This window comes from Myodes glareolus, chromosome 22, assembly GCF_982192425.1.
Source record: "Myodes glareolus chromosome 22, mMyoGla1.1, whole genome shotgun sequence".
Lineage (NCBI taxonomy): Eukaryota > Metazoa > Chordata > Mammalia > Rodentia > Cricetidae > Myodes > Myodes glareolus.
In genome coordinates this window covers 53,180,640-53,201,367 of record NC_142047.1, presented here as the reverse complement: position 1 = coordinate 53,201,367, position 20,728 = coordinate 53,180,640, and the positions used below count along the sequence as shown (strand labels likewise).

The window sequence follows — 20,728 nt, the reverse complement described above, 5'->3', positions numbered from 1 at the left end:
ATACAGATACAGCTGTCATGTAGATCAAAGACAAAGGTTAACATGTAGTACAGGCTTCAAAGCAATCTGATTTTCAAGAGTCATTTACTTGATTTTCAGCTAATAACTTGTGGTATGAGATGAATATGTTGGAGGCACTTTTTCCCATTATTTTTATAATTTAGACACGTTCCCACATGACTTTGAGGTACAAAAGCCCCTACATGTCCCTGCATTTACATCGTGATCATGTCAGATGTGGATTTGCTAACTCAGAATGCTTAGGAATAGCAGAACTCTACCTGCGCATGTCCAGACTCCTAAGTGAAATCCCCACGCTCCCTTTGATTAGGGAAAGCATTGCTTTGGAATCAACTCCAATACTTTCCTTGCCTTCTATAGGTAAGAAGTCCTTCTCAGTTCTGTGACGTGGCTATCATGATGGCTATTCTTGGTAATCTGACTGACTAACTCTGGAATAACTGAAACACTAAGCATTGGGTACACCTGTAAGGGAGTTTTCTTAAAGATTTTGAAATACAAGATCCATTTTTAATCTGAATCACATGAATTGATGAAATCCACCTTTAGCACCTTGTGTCGGTGCACACTTTTATCCCAGCACTCAAGAGGCAGAGGCAGTTGACTTTTCTAAGTTTGAGAGCAGTCTGAACTACAGTGTGATTTTCAGGTCTACAAAGATAAACCTTGTGTCAAACACACACACACACACACACACACACACACACACAAAGATCAAACAAAGAATAAAATCCACATTTAATCTGGATCACACCTTCTGATAGCAGCCTACACATATAAATGGTACTGAAGAAGGTACTGAAGAAGGAAGCTCTCTTTGTCTGCTTGTCCTAGCTCTGGGTACCAAGTTCATCCCTTTACTAGCATTAGAGCCTACTTTTTGGAACTTTGGTGCATACTGAAGACCAGCTGAGACATCCAGCCTCATGGTCAGAGGAACTACTGGAGTCTTCACTTCCCCTTGATAGATGCCATTGTTGACAAGTGGGACCACAACTTGTGAGACATTCTAATCAACCCCCTTTCTAATGCATGGAAAGTTTGATTTTACCATTCCTGCTCATGTAGAGAACTTGAATTGTGTTTTTCTTTCACCTGCCCATTGATGAAGATGAGCTGGTTATCATTCAAAATGCTGACTAGTACTCATAAAGACAATATTCCTAACTACATTATTTTCTAAATATTCAATTTACCCGAAGTCTACACTTTTTATTATTATTCATTTATCAAGAGTTTGCCCTGAATTCCGGAAGAAAACTTTGAAAACATTGAAGCCATCATCCAGCCCTGTGGTGGGAGACAGATCTTTTTTTCTTATCTGATTCTCGTTCATCTCTTCTGTATCTCTGTTTTTCACATAAAAAGTACCTTCAGTTCACCTGACCTCTTAGTAAAGCCACGGAACAAAGATCTTTTGTGTCCTTAAATTTCTCTTTAGAATTACTAATATACTGGCACCCTTCCACCTGTGGGACAGGGAATCCGTGCACTCCACCTGGAGGAAAGGGCTGTGAAAGATGTTCACACCTCATGAGGGAGGAAGAAGGGGGCATGCCTGTGGAGTGCAGGGAGTTTGCAGAGTCTGCAATTGAAGCAAAGGGCTACGTTTATTGAAATGCAAATCTCTGCCGGCCTGGTGTGCTCTGAGGTCAGGGGTGGAAGGTAGCCTGAGGAATCTATGGAGCTATGCCTTTAAGCACTAGATAACCTGAGGGGTGGGACTCTTGTCTCTCAAGCCTCACCAACCAATCAGAGCGCCCAGGTCGAACTTCCAGTCAGAAGTCGTGTGGAGCCCTTCCGGGAGCGGCGGTGTTCGCTGAGATATGCACGAGGACCTGGGTCCGGAGTTTTCGCCTGTTGTGCTGACAGTGCTGCTGCAGAGAGCTGGGAGAGGAGCATGGGTGAGCCGGGAAGCCACAACATGGTGAGCGAGGGGCTGCTGTCCCCAGATCGCGAAGATCAGATGCAGAGATCCAGGATCCCTCGTGGCAGGTCCTCAGGGCCGGGTGGGAATCTGCAGTCACATTCCGTGTCCTGTGAGCTCCCATGCGGTCCCTGCTGCTCTCTGGACCCAGGCACAGTCCTGTGAGTAACGGTGCTCTATGAGCTGCACCTATGCAGAGCGACGGGAGCAGGGAGCTGTGTGTGGGACCGTGTTTGGAGTCAACAACAATGAACTTTTGGTGCAGCCATGAAAGGCGGGTTGCCTAACTCGGAGAGGCCTGGTTTCTCTAGTATGTTCTAGATGTTCAGCACTTTGCTATTAACCTTTACATGTAAGGTTCATTTACAGTTAATTTTGTGGAGGTTGTAAAAGGCATCTCGTGTGTCGGGTAGCACTCCACTACTTTATTGTGATGTCCTAAGAGTAAGATTTGGTGACATTAAGAACTTAATAATGCTGGATAGGTAGTAAGTCTCAAAGTAGAATATAGCTGCGGGAGGGTTGCTTCTAAAATACCCCACTCATAAGTATATGCTAACCGGGCCTGGGAGAGAGAAGCATACTTTTTTAACGGGATGATCCAGACATTTGGCTCTAAATCCTTCCAAAGGAGACACCCCTGACTGGTAACCAGCCTCTAGGCCCATTTCCATCTCAAAGAGGATTCTAACAAGCTGCTTAAGGCAGCACCACAGGGTTACAGCTGACCTGTGGCCTGGTGTGCCTTGAAGTTCCAGTTTTGTCCTTGAGAAAAGCACAGTTCAGACGGGGGTGAAACATGACAGCAGGGGACAAGAATTTGAAAAGTAAGACCCTGTCCTGTTAAGGACTGGCCTGGTCAAGGAAGGCTTTCCTCTAGCCCTCAGGAAGGGAAAAGGAACATTTTTTTTAAAGATTTATTTATTACATATACAATGTTCTACCTGCATGTATGAGTCACAGAGACTGTGACAATGAGACTGTCCATTGCAGTAACAGGAGAATGATTTCCACAAGGGGCCTTCGAACCAGAATAGGAGGAATAGTTTGTGTACGCTGCAGGGGGAAACAGGGCAGACAGTAGCTGCTGGAGTCTACATTATGAAAAAGACCCTGAGTGTGGCAGGAGGAGTAAGTCTGTAGTTGCCCAGCATGTGTCAGTTCATGTCATATGAATAAAGACTGGCCACATGGGTGACTACACCATTGGAGAAAGTTACCTTGAGGCGATGAATATTGGATTTGCTATGAGGGAACTCTGTACAAAATGTTCAGTCCTGTCCCACACATTTAAGTCAGCTTAGAGGTTTGAGTAACAAGCATGGCCGTAGCTCTGAGTGTCATGTTACAGATTTCAGCAGCCAACATGTGCACATAGGCAAGATCAATCTCTTACTAATGGCCTTTCTTCTACTAGGGAAGGGCCTACTCTTTTTCAAAGTCAGTATAGCTATGTTTTTTATTCTATTTTTATCATTTTAAAAGTCACTTACTGGTTTCATTTTTAACATTTTCTTTATGTGCATTAGTGCTGTTTTGTCTATTTCTTTCTGTTCTCCAGTGTTTCCTGATCAGTAAGAATTTCATTCCCTTTTTTTCAAATCTGTTGATTTATTTCTGTTTATAGCAATAACCTCTGTAGCCCAGTCTTGCCTTGAGCTACGAAGTTGAGAATTGCTTTGAACACCTAATCCTGGCTCTGTTGCCCAGTTCTGAGAAGACAGTCCTCCAGCTCCTTCCAGGCTGGGCCTTGACTGGTCAGTGAGAAGGATAAGAGACCAGGGAATGGTGTCCTACAGCCTCTCTGACTTTTCCTGGGGAGTTACAGATGAAGAAGGACGTGTGCAGGAACTGAGTTCACTGATGAACTCTGAAGCTGATGCAGGCACAGTACAGAAAGGGAATGACAGGAAGGAGGGGAGAGCTTCCCTGCTTTGGCAGTAGTTGATATTAGCAGTGTGGAGTCAGGTAACCAATTTGAGATGCTCCATCAATGTTCTAATTGCCATTTCTTTATATTTTCTCCATAATCCCTTCATTCATTCATTCTTTCTTTTGCCTGCCTCCCCCTCTTTCCTTCCATTCCTCGTTCCCGCCCTCCTTTCTTTCTTGTCTCTCTTTTTCTTTCTTACTGTCTTATTTTACATACCAATTCCAGTTTTCTCTCCCTAGCATACTCCCACTCCTCCCTCTCTATGACTGGACTCCAGGAGTTTGGCCTAGTGTTTATCTGTGGATCTCTGCATCTGCCCCATCAAGCACTGGAAGAGAGTAGTCATCAGTCTGATGACATGGGTAGGGTAGTTTAGTAGTTTAGTTTAGGTATCCTCTCCACTACTCCAGTTTGTTGGGACACCCTCCTCTTCCAGTCCTTTTCTGTAACTAGCAAAGTCGAGAACCCCAATGCATAGGATGAGCACTGGCCAGCAAAGGCCCTTTTTAATCTATGAAGCATAGACAGGGAACATAAGGGAAAGATTCCATCTATCAAATCCTTCAATTTAACAAAGAAATAGGCAACTTGATTCCTAATCCCAAAAGGCAACTTCGTACAGAGCCTGCTACAACTCTGGTCCAAGCACGGTAGTTTCCATCACTACTTAGAAGCCAAATTTTGGGGCATAACCCATGTTGTCCTAGTTCTGGATATAAGAAAGATACAGAATTTATTGGTCATAGGTTCTTCCTCTGTGATTTTATTTAGTTCACCCATTTTGCACCTATCTAAGTTTGGAATAGAAATTCAGTGAGGAGACTTAGAGTTCATTGTGTGAAGCTGTGGAGATGAAGGAAGGGTTGTATTATGTTGAGATGATGGGATATTGAGATACCCAAGCTATGGGACGTCTGCTATGGAGAGCTGCATACAGGGAGTAGAAGTAGCAAAGGAGAGACATGTATGTAAATTTTCAGGGATACTTATATAAGTCCTTTGAGAATGAAGACCCTCCTGTCTGAGACAGAGCTACAGGATTTGTTGTTTGCCCTACTGAGTTTTAGTCTTGTGTTGGTCCAGTCTTCACTCACTGTGTCCACATTCCTTTCTTTCTTTTTATTTAAATTTATTCTATCTTATTCACTACATCCCAAATGGAATTTCCCCTCCTTCCACTATTCCCTGTCCTCTCCACTGCTCCTCTTTCCACCAGATCCACTTCTCGATTTTTCTTCAGAATATGACAGAAATCCCAAGGATATCAACAAAATCCTGTATAACAAGGTACAATAAGACCAGTCATAAGCCCTTATATCAAGGATGGATGAAGCAACCTAGTAGGAGGCAAAGATTTCCAAGAATAAGTAAAAGAGTCAGAGACACCTCCTCACCCACTGTTAGAGGTCCCACAAAAACATCAAACTGATGTGGGATTCCCCTCTGTATTCTGTAAATACCATTGGTTAATAAAGAAGCTGCTTTTGGCCTATCACAGGGCCAAAAATGGCAAGGTGGGCCTTCCAGGCAGATAGAGAATAGGCCACAACCATGTGGCAATATACAGATTAATAGAAATGGGTAAACCTAAGATGAGCTAGCTAGAAATATGCATAAGTAATAAGCCAAGCAGTGTTTTAATTAATAAAGTTTCTATGTGGTTATTTCTTGTGACCAAGACTGAATGAACAGCCTCCACCCACACTAAGCTGCCAAACCATAACATGTATGCAGAGATCCATGTTCAAACCCCTGCAGTCTTGTGATTACTGTTTCTGTTTCTGTGAGCCTCTATGATCTCTGCTTAGTTGATTTTGTGGGCTGCATTAGGAAATTTTTTTAAAATATTTTTTATGGTTTATTTAACTTTATTTTATGTGCATTGGTGTGAAGGTGTCAGATCCCCCGGAACTGGGTTTTCAGACAGTTGTGAGCTGCCATGTGGGTGCTGGGAATTGAATCCGGGTCCTCTGGAAGAGCAGTCAGTGCTCTTAACCGCTGAGCCATCTCTCGAGCCCAGGAAAATTATTTTTTAAATATTTATTTATTTATTATGAATACTATATTCTGTCAGTGTGTATGCCTGCAGGCCAGAAGAGGGCACCAGATCCCATTACAGATGGTTGTGAGCCACCATGTCGTTGCTGGGAATGAACTCAGGACCTTTGGAAGAGCAGGCAATGCTCTTAACCTCTGAACCATCTCTCCAGCCCCCCAGGAAAATTTTTGATTATCAATTTTTTTGAAAATGTTTTCTGGGCCTTTGAACTGTGATTCTTCTCCTTTTATTCCTATTATTACTAGGTTTGATCCTTTCATTTTGTCCCTACAACCATTCTCTACTTCCGCAGGACTCCCAGAGCTTGGGTGTGGGTAAGGGTCTGTGCGTGTGCTCCCATTGCAATCAGAAGAAGCCTCTCTGACGACTGTTGGGCTAGGCACCAATATATGATTACAGGAGAATTTAGGTACACATCATTTCATTGATTTTTTTTTCTTAGTCATATCTTGGTTCTACTCTAATTCTCTGAACATCCAAGTTCTGGGTGCTGGCCATCGTGGCAGTGTTAGGTATGGGCTTTCTTTCACATCTTATGCATTAGACCAGTCATTGGTTGGCCAATACAGAAGCTCTGAGCCACCATTGACCTAACATATCCTGCAGTCAGGGCAAGTGTGAGTCAAATGTATAGTCAATGGCTTGGTATCCCAATGAGCTTCACTAGGAATCCCTTTTTAGATGACCTTATTTACCACAGTTGAAACACTTGCCATTTCTGAAATTTTTCACTGAATGAGCCATCAGTAATAACCATTCAACAGATTCACGACTTCATTTAAGAAATTAGCCAACAGAGCCGGGCAGTGGTGGCCCATGCCTTTAATCCCAGCACTTGGGAGGTAGAGGCAGGTGGATCTCTTTGAGTTCTAGGCCAGCCTGGTCTACAAGAGCTAGTTCCAGGACAGGCTCCAAAGCTACAGAGAAACCCTGTCTCAAAAAAAAAATAAAGAAAAGAAGAAATTAGCCCACTACTTATTCAGTATGCTCTTTTAGTTTCTAGGATATAGACAGAATTAAAAATAGACTTTGGAGCCAAAATACCACAGAAATGACCTCTAGCTCAAACTCTTATGGAGTCTGTCTAGTTCTGACTGAAATCCTATCATCTCTATCTCCACCTTCAGCCATTACTCTCAATATCCCCATCTTCCTGGTCCAGAAAGAACAGATAATTAAGTTCTGTGCACAGCTTTCTATGATTTTCGCCAACTAAAGTCTTGATATCTCCCACATTCTTCTGAAAGACAACATTCCCTGGCTTTCCCTAGGAACAAATTCAGGTTCGGTGTCCTGTTTTTGTTCTAACTTGCTTCTCTGTTGCTGTGATTAAATCGATTAACCAAAGGATTCCAGGCAAAAACAGGATTATTTGGCTGATTCTTTTGGGTTATAGTCTGCCATTTTGGGAGTTTAGGATAGAAATTCAAGCTGGTCACTAAAAGGAAATTTCGTGGGCAAAGATTGTTTCCTGCATTTCCTCTTGCCTATTCACTGTCTTATGCTCAGATAACTACCTTATCCATCCTAGGCCCGTAGCACAATTAATAGAAAAACAGAGATAGATATTGGGGTTCAACCTGAAGATCAAAAAAGCAAAACAGTCAGTCACTGGCTTTTACCTCTACCTCAGTCTGAAATGGTGATCCTGCCTCCAGGAATTCCAGAATGACACTGTCTGAGAGCTGTCTCACCCCTTTATATCTTCCTCTCTAGGACTGGGATTAAAGGCGTGCACCACTACAGCCAGGTTTTTATGGCGAACTAGTGAGGCTACTATGCTTTGGTCTTGCCTTGGGCCTGTCTTTCCTCATTGTATCTCCATTACTGTCTTTCAGAATATGAATAGTGTGCTGTGCAATTGTGTGTAGGAAAGATGTAACTTGTTTTCTGATTTACAAGATGTTACTGTCAATAGATGTCTTGTGTGTGTGGAGAGACTTGGGACATTGGAGCAGTGTAGGGGTTGTTGCAGATGATGAGGATCATTGAAGTGACTAATTGTATTTTCTTCATGGATAACCATTAGCCTATAATGAGACTATGTAGTTGATTGAATCTAAAACTTACCAGATAATGATATATTTGAACATATGGGTTTTTTTTTGGTCACTTTCTTTCAATTGCTTGTGAACCTTTTATTAGGAAGAGACTTTCTGGATGGTTTTCCTCATGGGAGAGTGATATGGGTCTCTACAGCATTAGTTCATTTCCTGTCCTTTGTGTCTACTGTGTTGCAGTTGATACTAATCACCCAGCTTCCTTCTTGTGCTGTCATGCCTCCACCACCATTAAAGACTCTATCTCTACATCGTGTAAGATATAGGAGAAGCAACTGCTATATAATGCTAAGCAAGTTTGCTACCCTTTCTGTTTTTTAATTGTTTGTTTGTTTCTCAATATAAGGATTTTCTTTGCAGCCCTAGCTGTCTTGACAGTAACTCTGTCCACCCAGCTGGCTCCAAAATGACCTCAAACTCACCGATCCCCTTGACTTGGTATCCCAAATCCCGGGATTAAAAGTGGGCCAACATTCCTGGCTTTTTCTTTTCATCTTATTGTCTGATATGTCTGGAATGTAGGGTTTTGACCATGTCAAGCATTTGCTGTTAATCTGAGTTGCACTTATACTTTGAATTTCCAAATTTGGCAGAAGTTATCATTTGGTTTCCCAGGATGGCATGTATTCATGACAAAAATACTGCCTGTGCCTTCTGATTCACTGGATTGCACATACATCACCTTCTTCCTGCCTGTTGCTTTTGTTTTTAATTTTTTAATGAAAATTCTTATTTCACCTATAAGCATGGACATGCATCACTCAGGTACCTGATCCTCACAATAATCAAAGATATTTTCAAAAACCCTGAACTTGAATAATTGATAGTTATGTTCCCAGAAACAAATAATAGTAACTGAGCCCTCCTATATGCAAGACGAGCAAGAGCTCTTGACTAATGAGATATCTCTTTGACTCTGTGTTGATTATTTATTGTCCACATCTAATTTGGTAATGTTTCCAACTGTCCACTTGTAACTGTTTAAAACACGTAGTGCCTTTTAGTAAAATCTTACTGATGTTACAGGTTAGAGTGGAGAAGTTTGGGTTTCTGGAAGATGAATGCGGAACTCTTTGTAGCAATGTCAGTAAGATACTACTGAGTTCTGTCTATTTTTTGTTTGCTTGACTGATTTTTGCATGGGAGATGGGGTTGTAATATGTACTTCTGGCTGTCCTGGAACTGACTGAATAGACTAGGCTGGCATTAAACTCCAAGGCAGATTTACCTCCCTCTGACTTCTGATTGCAGTGTTTAAAGTCATGAGCCAATAGACACAGGCTGTCCCTTTTGTTTTCTTTTCTGTATCTACCAATTGTTGATATAATTTCTCTCCTGTGTCTGCTATACTGTTATCTATTTACTGGTCTCTCTCTGTTTTTTAATAGTCGTTTCGCTTACAAGATGATATCCCTTACACAGGGTACAGTAATGAGAGAGGTGAACCTTCCATTCAGTTTTTTTCCAAAGTGACTTGGTGATTACATTATAATGTCTATTTAATGGAATAAGTATAAGGAGTACAAGAATTATATGACTATACTGTCAAAGAAGTGTATATTTTCAATGTTGCCATTAACATACTTCCGGTTGTACACATGTATGTGTCATTTCAGAATGCAGTGACCTATGATGATGTGCATGTTGACTTCACATGGGAAGAGTGGACATTGCTGGATCCTTCACAGAGGAATCTCTACAAAGATGTGATGCTGGACATCTACCACAGCCTCACTATCCTAGGTAAAACTGAATGTTCCATCATGGTTTTCAATAAGGAGACAAGTGTTCCTTGGTTTTTTTCATGTTCTTCTGTAATTTGATTGAGAAAGAAGAATGAGGTGAATAAATCCGTCATAGTTCTAAGGTTCACTGATGATAGTAATTTAAATGTTACACAATTTTTAATAATATATCATATGTTTTCAACTCTTGTAGGATACACTTGGAAAGACCGTAATATTAAAGAACACTGTCAAAGTTCTAAAAGTCATGAGAGGTAATTATCATTCCCAAACTGATACAAATGTTCCTCTGAAGAAATTGTAATGTGTTCTGGAGATTTTACACTAAAGAACAGTATAAATAAGAACAGCCTCATGTGGATGATGATTATTAAATTCTCAGAAAATCATATACCTCAATTTCAAGTAGATGAATTGCATTTGCAAGGCATTTTTTTAAGAAAGAAGACCAGAAACAATGCCTAAACAGATATCACCATTTGAATCACAGCTCAATGAGAGCTGTTTGGTAGAACTGTTAGTCCATTAACTTCTCACCACTCATATTACAAAAGGTAAACTATATTTAAAACAGATTTATTGATTTAGTATGCAGTGTTCTATCTGTCTATATGCTTGCTGGCCATAAGAAGGCAGAAGATCTCAATACTGTGAGCCAACATGTGGTTGCTGGGAATTGAACTCTGGAAGAATAGCAGTCAGTGCTCTTAACCTCTGAGCCATCTCTCCAGCCCCCCAAAAGGTAAACATTCTGAAAAGGTAATGAGTCCATCCCTCTAACCTTCTAGTAAGCAAACAGTCCATAGTAATCTAGTGTTGCTCATAATCTTGCTGTGACTGTGCTGAGTTTAGTGTGATAGGCTGTTAGAGTCAAGAGCCAAGAGGCAGTTGTTATGAAGAAACCTCACTTTCTTTTTTTTTTAACTTTTATTTTACGTGCATTGGTGTTTTACCTGGTGTATGTCTGTGTGAGTGTGTTGGATGCCCTAGGCAGGAATTTGAGACACATTGGAGATGCCATATAGATACTGGGAATTGAACTAGGGTCTTCTGGAAGAGCAGTCAGTGCTCTTAATCCCTGAATCATCTCTCCAGCTCCCAAGAAACCTTACTTTCTATACCGTATGTCTATATATGAATTTTTCCATTTTTCTACAAATATGTGAAAAATCTCCTATTGAAAAGATTCTATAAATGTGAACTCTTCATTAAAGTATCCTTCCATCAGAAGCATCTTCAAAGATGCAAAACAACCCAAAATGAAGGGGAACAACATGAGTACAAACCTAGTAATAGAGCACTAAGATGTAAGTCCTCTTTACAATTGGACTAAATTATAAAATGCATTCATAGAGATAAAGAGATTCAATGGTGTATTGAACGTGGTTAAACTTTTGCATGTGTCAATTATCCTTACAGACCAGAAAGAAATCATCCTGGAGAGAAATCTTCTGTTTATAATCGATATGTTAAAGCCTTTGCATATGACAGACATCTTCAAAGGCATGGAAGAACACATACTGGAGAGAAACACTATGAATGTCATCAGTGTGGTAAATCTTTTCCAGGACAAGGTAATCTTCGACGGCATAAAAGAATACATACTGGAGTGAAACCCTATGAATGTAATCAGTGTGGTAAAGCCTTTGCCTATCAGATAGTTCTTCAAACGCATAAACGAACACATACTGGAGAGAAACCCTATGAATGTAATCAGTGTGGTAAAGGCTTTGCCTATCCGATAGGTCTTCAAAGGCATAAACAAACACATACTGGAGAGAAACCATATCAGTGTAATCAGTGTGGTAAAGCCTTTGCACTACAAGGTAATCTTCGAAGGCATAAAAGAATACATACTGGAGAGAAACCCTATGAATGTAATCAGTGTGGTAAAGCCTTTGCCTCTCAGATAGGTCTTCAAATTCATAAACGAACACATACTGGAGAGAAACCATATCAGTGTAATCAGTGTGGTAAAGCCTTTGCACAACAAGGTAATCTTCGAAGACATAAAGGAATACATACTGGAGAGAAACCCTATGAATGTAATCAGTGTGGTAAAGCCTTTGCCTCTCAGAAAGGTCTTCAAATTCATAAACGAACACATACTGGGGAGAAAACCTATGAATGTAATCAATGTGATAAAGCCTTTACATGTCACAATAGTCTTCAAATGCATAAAAGAAAACATACTGGGGAGAAACCATATGAATGCAATGAATGTGGTAAAGCCTTTGCCTATCAGATCAGTCTTCGAATACATAAACGAACACATACTGGGGAGAAGCCCTATGAATGTAATCAATGTGGTAAAGCCTTAGCTTGTCACAGTGCTCTTCAAATACATAAAAGAACACATACTGGGGAGAAACCCTATGAATGCATTCAGTGTGGTAAAGTCTTTGCACTACAAGGTAATCTTCGAAGACATAAAAGAACACATACTGGGGAGAAAACCTATGAATGCAATGAATGTGGTAAAGCCTTTATTCAACATAGTCATCTCCTAGCACATAAAAGAACACACACTGGAGAGAAACCCTATGAATGTATTCAATGTGGTAAAAGCTTTGCTCATCACAATACTCTTCAAATACATAAAAGTACACATACTGGAGAGAAACCCTATCCATGTAATCAATGTAAAAAATCTTTTGCAGTACAAGGTAATCTTAAAAAGCATAAAAGAACACATACTGGGGAGAAACCCTATGAATGCAATCAATGTGGTAAAGCCTTTTCTCACCCCAGTAATCTTCAAACACATAAAAGAACACATACTGGAGAGAAACCCTATGAATGCAATCAGTGTGGTAAAGCCTTTGCACAACAAGGTAGTCTTCAAAAGCATAAAACAACACATACTGGAGAGAAACCCTGAGAATGTAACCAATGTGCTAAAGCCTTTGCATTGGTCAGCAGTCTTTGAAATCATCTGAAAAAGATGTGCTGCAGAAATACCCTAATAATATAGTCAGTGTTGCAAAGTTTTGCACTTTATACAGGAGTTAACCTTTTTGTGTACAATCACTCTGTTGAAGCCTTTGTTTTTTACAGTAGTCTGTGAGTGCCTATGAAAAATTCTGAGAGTGTATTATCGTAAAGTATTTGGTAAACTCTTTATCCAGCACACTTATATCCTTACATAAAGGAGCATTCTGTGGGAAATTTTGACAGTGTCAACAATCTGTTCAAGATTCATGATGTTTTCTTATATATTGTTTCCATCTGAAAACTCATCGACAAAATCAGTTTATGAATTTATGAAGCTCTATGTGAAGTTGTCAAAAATCAGACCTCGGTCCCGGTTATATACTTTTCTAAACTGTCTAACCCTGTCAATGTTTTAAAGTCTACTCACATCATTTTGAACTCAGGAAAGAAGAACAAACTTATACAAGAGAAAAACCCTATTCATGTTATTATTTGGTGAGTACTTTAGACATCACGGTAGTCTTTAGCAACAAGAAAAATCTCTTGTTTCTTTTATTATGCATCACAGTCTTGAAGGAAGTAAATTAATTGCCATGATCACTCAGGACCAATGATGAAGAGCACTGTATTGTGCTTTCTATTTTGAAATACTAAAGTTTTCTCTATGTGTGACAAATCCTTTTAGTGAAAATTATTTTTTGTTCGTTGTATTTCTTCTGCCACTTTTGTTCATCTTTTCTTCTGCTTTTACTTAGTGATTGATGTGTTTCTGCTGTAATGTATAGAATGGGATGCCCATCATCTAAGTGGTCCATTTTTTATTATAAATTAGCATGTGTTCATACTATTTCAGTAAGGGTAACTGTGAAAGGGTGAAGTTACAGAAATTCTTTTGGTGTTCATGGTGTTAAGCAGGTGACATAATCCGTGTGGCAGAAGGCAGACATTATAGGTCTATCTAATTTGCTCATCTGGTCTTGATTTAATTTTGGTAAGTGATATTTATCCAGAAAGTTGTCCATTTCAAATTTTCCAATTTTGTGGAGTGCAGAGTTTTGAAATATGAAGAAATTATTCTGTTGTTATCTCCCCCTATCATTTCTGATTTTGTTACTTTCTGATTTTTATCTTTACTGATCTCTCATTTGTCAGATGGCTGTTCTAGTTCCACCCTTCTTGTCTACACTACATGTAGCAATGGAAAATAAAGGGCAGACAGAACACAGAAATAATGAAAGTCATGACCATCTGAGAGCTTTTTTTTTTTTTTTTTTTTTTTTAGTTTTAGAACCCGTCCTGTAACTAGCTCTTGTAGACCAGGCCACCACAGCCCAGCCAGAGGGCTTTTCTAATGTTCATTTGTTTGCTATGTGGAGGAGAAAAATTTAAATCCCAAGCTTTTAGTTGCTAGAATTGTTACAGAGCTGAGATGCAAATATGCTATTATCCTCTGTGTTTCTTCAGAGTCTGTTGTTAGATGCTAGGATAGCTACGCGAGCTTGCTTCTTAGATTCATTTGACTTGAAAATCCTTCTCCAATCCTTTAATCAAAGGTAATGTCTATCTTGGATGCTGAGGTGTGCTTTTCGTATACAGTAGAATGTTAGTTTGTGAGTTTGTATTCAGCTTGTCACCCGGTGTCTTTTCTTTTTCTTTTTTTTGATGTTATTAGTCCATTGATATTGAGGTATTTCAATGACCAATGATTGTTAATTCCTGTTATATTGTTGTTGGTTGTAAAGTGTGCTTGTGTTTTTGTGTGTGTGTGTGTTTCTCTTTCGGTTTTGCTGGTGTGATATTATCTATTACTTCTGTTTATGGGGTTAGTTAGCTTTGTGGAGTGGAGTTTTCCTTCTAGTAACTTATATCGGGCTTGGGCTTTAGTTTGATACTGTTTAAATTTGACTTTGTTATGAAATATCTTGTCTTGTTTTTCCAATCTCTGATGGTTGAGCATTTTGCTGGGTATAGTAGTCTTTGATGACATCCTTAGTCTCTTGTAGTCTACAAGTCATCAGTCTAGGCCCTTTTGGCTTTTACGGTCTCTGTTGGGGGTTAGGTGTGATTGTAATGGGTCTTCCTTTATTTGTTACTTCCACTTTTCCCCTTGCTGCTTTTAATATTCTTTCATTGTTCTGTATGCTTAGCATTTGAGTATTATGTGGTGAGGTGATTCATTTTTCTGGCCCAATCTATTTGGTGTTCTGTAATCTTCTTGTACCTTTATAAGCATATTGTTATGTACATTGGGAAAATTTTCTTTTTTGGTTTTGTTTAAATATATTCTCTGCATTTCTGGGCTCGATTTTTCTCATTCCTGTATTCCTACTATTCTTATATTTGATTGGTTCATAGTGCCCACCATTTTCTGGATATTGTGTGGCAGGAATTTTTTAAATTTACAACTTTTTGATTGAAGAATTAATTTCCTCTGATGTGTCTTTAACAATTCTTTCTGCCATCTCTTATACTCTATTAGTGATGCTTGATGCTGTAGTTCCTGTTCATTTATCCAGATTTTCCATTTCTAGGTTTCCATCCATTTGTTTTCTTTATTAAGTCTATATTTATTTGTAGACCTTGAAATCTTTAATTTTTTTGGTTTTCTATTGGGGATTTATTGACTTCTTCAAATTTTCTTTGTCTGTTCCTCAACTTTATTATGGGATTTGTTCATATCCTCTTGAGGATTTCTATTATCTTCATAAAGTAATTTTAAGGTCATTTTCTTGAGTTTCAGCTCTGTTGCATTGTTTAGGTGTTGCTGCTGTAGAATAGGTAGACTCTGATAATGCATTATTGCATTTTCTGTTTGTGTTTGTGTTCTTACCACTGACATTTACCCATCTGTATTTGAGGTGATTTTAGGTCCAGGTGTCGATTCCTAAAATTGTCTTTGTTACATGAGTGTTTTGTTCCTTGGTTTCTCTTTCTTTTCTGGTCTTCTGCCCTCAATGACCAAGAGTTCTGGTGGCAAGTGTTTCTTTGGGTTCATTGGGGTGTCTGCTCTGGGTTTCATGAGGATTGCTAGATGAAACTGAAGTCCTCTTCTAAAGTTGTTGACCAGGATCTGGAGCCCAAGAGTGGGTGTGCAGTATAGAGTCCCTAGATCTGTTATGGTCTGGTGTCCCTAGGACCAGGAATCTAGATCTGGCCTGTGCTCCAGTGAGATTGAAGTCTTCTGATGTTTTAGACCTTGGATTCCTGGATTTTGCCTTTCATCTGAGAAAGTAAAAATCTTCCAAAGGTGTAGACCATGATCAGGAGTGAAGAGTGAGGGTGGGGAATGGTGTGTGCCATCTTCGATATTTGAGCAGGCTCAAACAGGCTCAGTGGACAGTAGGCAGTGTCTTCCCTGGGGTTTCTGGGACCAGCCTTCCCTCCTGTAAAACTGCTGGGGCTGTGGGCCCAAGTGTGGAGCCCAGGGGAAGGTGTGCTGTCTGGTGCTGCTTGCTGGGCAGGATTTAAGGAGTGTCAACTGATGGGCAGTGTCTGACCTGAGGTTTCTTGAGCCTTTCTGGTCTCTAATAAAGACAAGGACACCTTCTAAATAGCCTGAGACTTGGGGCCCAGGTGCAGGGTTGAACTCTAGAGTTGTTGGACAAGCGTGAAGGGTTTATGGGGTAGCAAGCAGTGTATTTGCTGGTATCATGAGCACTGCTCTGGCCTCAAAAAGCTGCTGGGGACTGAAGGCCCTAGTTTGTTTGATTTAGATTTTAATCTTTAGTTCTTGTTTAAAGGTTGGTGTTATATTTATTGCTCTGTCTTTTATCACTGGTGCCATCATTGTTGTATAGTTTTATTAATTATAGTCTATATTGTAGTTTCTCTGTAAATGGGGGACCTTCACCTATTTCTATATTCTGAAAATTCGCTTTATTATGTCGTGTGTTCAGATTTTGTTGGTTTGGGGACTGTCTAGGAGAAACAGTTTCAGTTTGTTCCCTTTTATTTTAGAGTCTTCCCTCTGCTTATTTCTCGGCATATCTGAGTTTTCCAGTTTTTGCTATCATCATTATTTAGGATTTTGCTACCTCAGTGGTTTATCTGTTTAATATATTGCTTATGGATTTTAAAAATACTCATATATTGTCTTTATGTCCTCATTTCCTTCACCTATAAACATGACATAGGCTAGAGTCATCTGAGGAACTGTCAGTTGATGGCTTAACCATATCAGACTGGTTGACTGCAGTGACGGTGAGAGATTGTGTTGATTGCTGGGTGATGTGGGAAGGTTCCTCTACTCAGAGTTACTGTACCACTAAGCAAGTGGGAATCTGCTGTCAATGTGAGACACTGAGAAAGCAGGAAACCTTCTTTCTTTGTGATTTTGCCTTTCCTTCCTAGCTTAAGCTTATATCCTAAGCTCCCCCAGTGATGGACTGTATCCTGTGGTTTTCATTGAAATAAACCTGTTCATTACCTGTGTTGTTTTTTGGTTAGGTAATTTCATCACAGCAACAGAGAAGCAAGTTAGGAGAAAAATGGTTCCTCAAAAGTGATTTTGTTGCTGCCTAGGACTTGGAAATGTTGTCTTTTGGAAGAATGTGGAAGATATCACAGGTGTCGATAGAAAAAGCCATAGAAACCTGTGTACAGAGCTATTAGAGTCGTCAGCTATTTCTCTAGTTCCTGGAGGATGAATTGTAGTTAAGGTCAAGGTCATAGGATTTCATTGATAAAATGTCTGCAAGAAAAGTCAATCTAGAGGTTATTTGTTTGATATTTTGACCCAGAATCTTTTTTATTGAGTGAGGCAGAATTAAATAGAAAGGGCTGATTTCTTAGAAAAAATTTGTTACTCTACTGAATGGTTATAACCAATGAATCATTTAGCTATTTATTGAAAAAGAGCAACAAGTGGGATAAAAAGAAATCCAAACATCTGTGGTTTGTAGCAGAAAACAGCACTAGGTATCTTCAGATGGCATTCAAGTTCTGAAATACAGGCAGTGATTTTGAGGGTTATCACCATGAAAGAGACAGCATAGAGGCACCAATCTTTGGACTTAATGAAGAGACAGGTAAGTCATCAGGAGTCAGTTTAATGCTGACCTCTATGGGTATTCCAAATGAAGCATACACATCTACATATTCAAAGCTTATGTCTACAAATGAAAGAAAACTTACAATATTGTCTTACTATGCCTGGGCTACCTCACTGGGAATGACCATTTCTAGCTTTATCCCTCTACCTGTGATTTCATAGCTTAATTTTCTTATTAACTGAATGAAATTCCATTGCAAAAGTACACAGCATGTTTATGTTCAATTCATCAGTTCATGCATATCTAGGTGGTTTCCATTTTCTGCATAATGGGAATAAAACAGCAATGACCATGGATGAGCAAGTATTTCTGTAGTCGAATATAGTGGAGTCCTTGGGTAGTTGCCCTACAGTGGTATAGGAGGATGATGTGGTACATTTATTTCTAGCTTTTTTTTAAAATATTTATTTATTATGTATACAATATTCTCTCTGTGTGTATGCCTACAGGCCAGAAGAGGGCACCAGACTCCATTACAGATGGTTGTGAGCCACCATGTGGTTGCTGGGAATTGAACTCAGGACCTTTGGAAGAACAGGCAATGTTCTTAACCTCTGAGCCATCTCTCCAGCCCCTTATTTCTAGCTTTTTGAGAAAGATCTTCACTGATTTCCATAGCTGGATACACACGTTTTGCATTCCCATTGGCAGCAAAAACCTGTTCTCTCCACACATCCTTGCCAGCATTTGTTGAAATTTTATCCAACTTAGTCTTTCTGAGTGGAGTGAGATGGAATCTCAAAGTAGTTTTAATTTCTCTCTCTCTCTCTCTGTCTTTCTTTCTCTCTGTCTCTGTCTCTGTCTCTGTCTCTCTCTCTGTCTCTCTGATGGTTATGAATATTGAGGTTTGAAGAACGTTATCGACCATTTGGTTTTCGTCTCTTGGGAACTATTTGTTTAGTTCCATGCCTCATTTTTTAATTGGATTGCTTTTATCCTTGTTTTTTATTTATGTATTTATTAGTTATTTAGTTCTTTTTATATTCTAGATAGCTGCTTTCTGTCAGGCACGTAGCTGGTAAAGATTTTTCAAATTCTATAGGCTGTCTCTTTACTTCCATTATTGTGTCCTCTGCTGTACATAAACTATTCAGTTTCATTTGTTCCTGTTTCTGAATTCTTGATCTTTATGTTTGTTCTAGCAGGGTCCTATTCAGAAAATCCTTTCTAGTGCATCTAAATTCAAGTGCATTCCCTAATCCTTTCTCTACCATATCTAGAATACCACATCGTATAGTAAGGTCCTTGATTTCTATGGGTTTGAGTTTTATTGAAGCTGAAATAATTAGAACTAAGTTTCATTCTTCTACATGTATCTTCCCTGTTTAACCAGAAATATTGGTTACAGATGCTGTTTTTACAACAAGGTGTGTGGTTGGTCTCTTTTTCAAATATCAGGTGGTTGTATACACATAGACTGTAGGCTTCTATTCAAATTCTATTCAGCTGATGAATGTATTGATGTCAGTACCTTATTTTTATTCCTATAGGTCTATAGTAATATTTAATATGTACCCACATATATTAAATATATTCATGCATACATATTTTCATTTATGCTTGGTGTATCTTGCAAATATATGTTATGGAAACCATATGCATTTTGCAATGAAATCTATGTTTTCCTTATTATAAGTTATGCCTTAAAAGTGCTCTGGGTGCCTCAGACTTCGTGGCACAACCTGAAGACATTGCCCTTCCCTGACCTGTGGTAGTTTTCTGGCTACTAGTCTGCTCTGTTATCATTTTTGCTTTATCTCAGTAAATGGTCCTTGGTAAATATCACTCAGACACTGAATGTGGAAGTCATAGGTTCCTGCCCAATACAAATTATTTCAGCTCTTAATAATATCATAGTGACTTGTGGGGAGTTAAGCATAGATAAGGACAAATGTAGCTAACTGTTCACTACAATTACTTTCTGCTTTCTCTGTGCCTTGTCTTGTAAAGTTACAGTCCCTTTAAAATACAAGCTCTCAAATAAAGAACACTGAGACAAATCAAATGAATCTTCCATCTTTTCCTCAGCAGAAAATATTTCCTAAACAACAAGTAAGGAATAAATGCGGCATAGAATACACATGCGCAGAATAGGAACATCTCTACAAAAGAAAAGGGGAAGGGGGAGCAGTCGGTTCTGCTGAGAGCATTCCACTGTGCATGTCTTAGCAAACTTCTCAGGCAAGATTTAAAGGAGATAACATAGAACATGTACGAAAAGGCTCAAAGTAATGTCTGTTCTGACAGCACCAATTCCTGAAAAACCTAAAGGGTGAGCACACTGGCAGGTAAAACTATTCCCTCTGATCTGAGAAAATGCCCATTTGATTGTGTAGGAAGATTGCATCTGGACTGCTGTCAGGGCCCACTCTGGCAGAAATCAGCTGAGGTTCCCTGGAAGGGGGCGCTGAGGCTAAGGAAATGTTTGATGAAGAGAAATGCAGACAGAAACATAGGGTATAGCAGGAGGACTGATGGTCAATACCAAACAGCCCCGAGTTAATTTCTCAGGCAGCACATATACTGCAGGCCAAAGACAGAACAAAGAGCAGCACAGCCAGCTGACCACCTCCCTGCTCCTTCCTTGGGAGGAAGCTCAAGCAGGTGCATTATCTCATTACAAGAATTCATCTAGTAGCAAGCAGCTACTAATCTTTATGGAGGTGTGCCTCCAGCTGGTATACACCAGCCAAAATCTTAATAGAAAAATGTGCTTTTTCATCTGGACAAAAATACCTTTTCTATGGGTTAACACAGTCATTACAGCCCTCAATGTTAATAGAAAAAGAAGAACAGGCAAGCTCCAACTCAAATAATTTAAGTCAGAAATGACTCCAGAAGGAAACTGAGTCACACGTGGGCTTCCACAGACAGGCCATCCCTGCAGTAGGATAGATATTTTCCAACCCATCTCAAAATCCCATTCATGAAAATAACTTGCATTTCCTCCATGATCCCGGTCCCAAGAATACACTCACCAGGCATCATCATTATTTAA

General features: G+C 39.5%; 1 protein-coding gene across 1 annotated transcript; it reads left to right on the top strand.

The window, feature by feature from the left end:
- The first annotated feature begins 1,814 nt into the window (after positions 1-1,814).
- Positions 1,815-19,735, top strand: LOC146890203 (uncharacterized). Its single transcript, XM_087900575.1, is given in 5 exon segments — positions 1,815-1,948; positions 9,617-9,743; positions 9,939-9,999; positions 11,165-12,623; positions 12,625-19,735. Coding segments are annotated over 5 exon segments (1,734 nt in total). The 5' UTR covers positions 1,815-1,921; the 3' UTR covers positions 12,685-19,735.
- Positions 19,736-20,728: the final 993 nt, after the last annotated feature.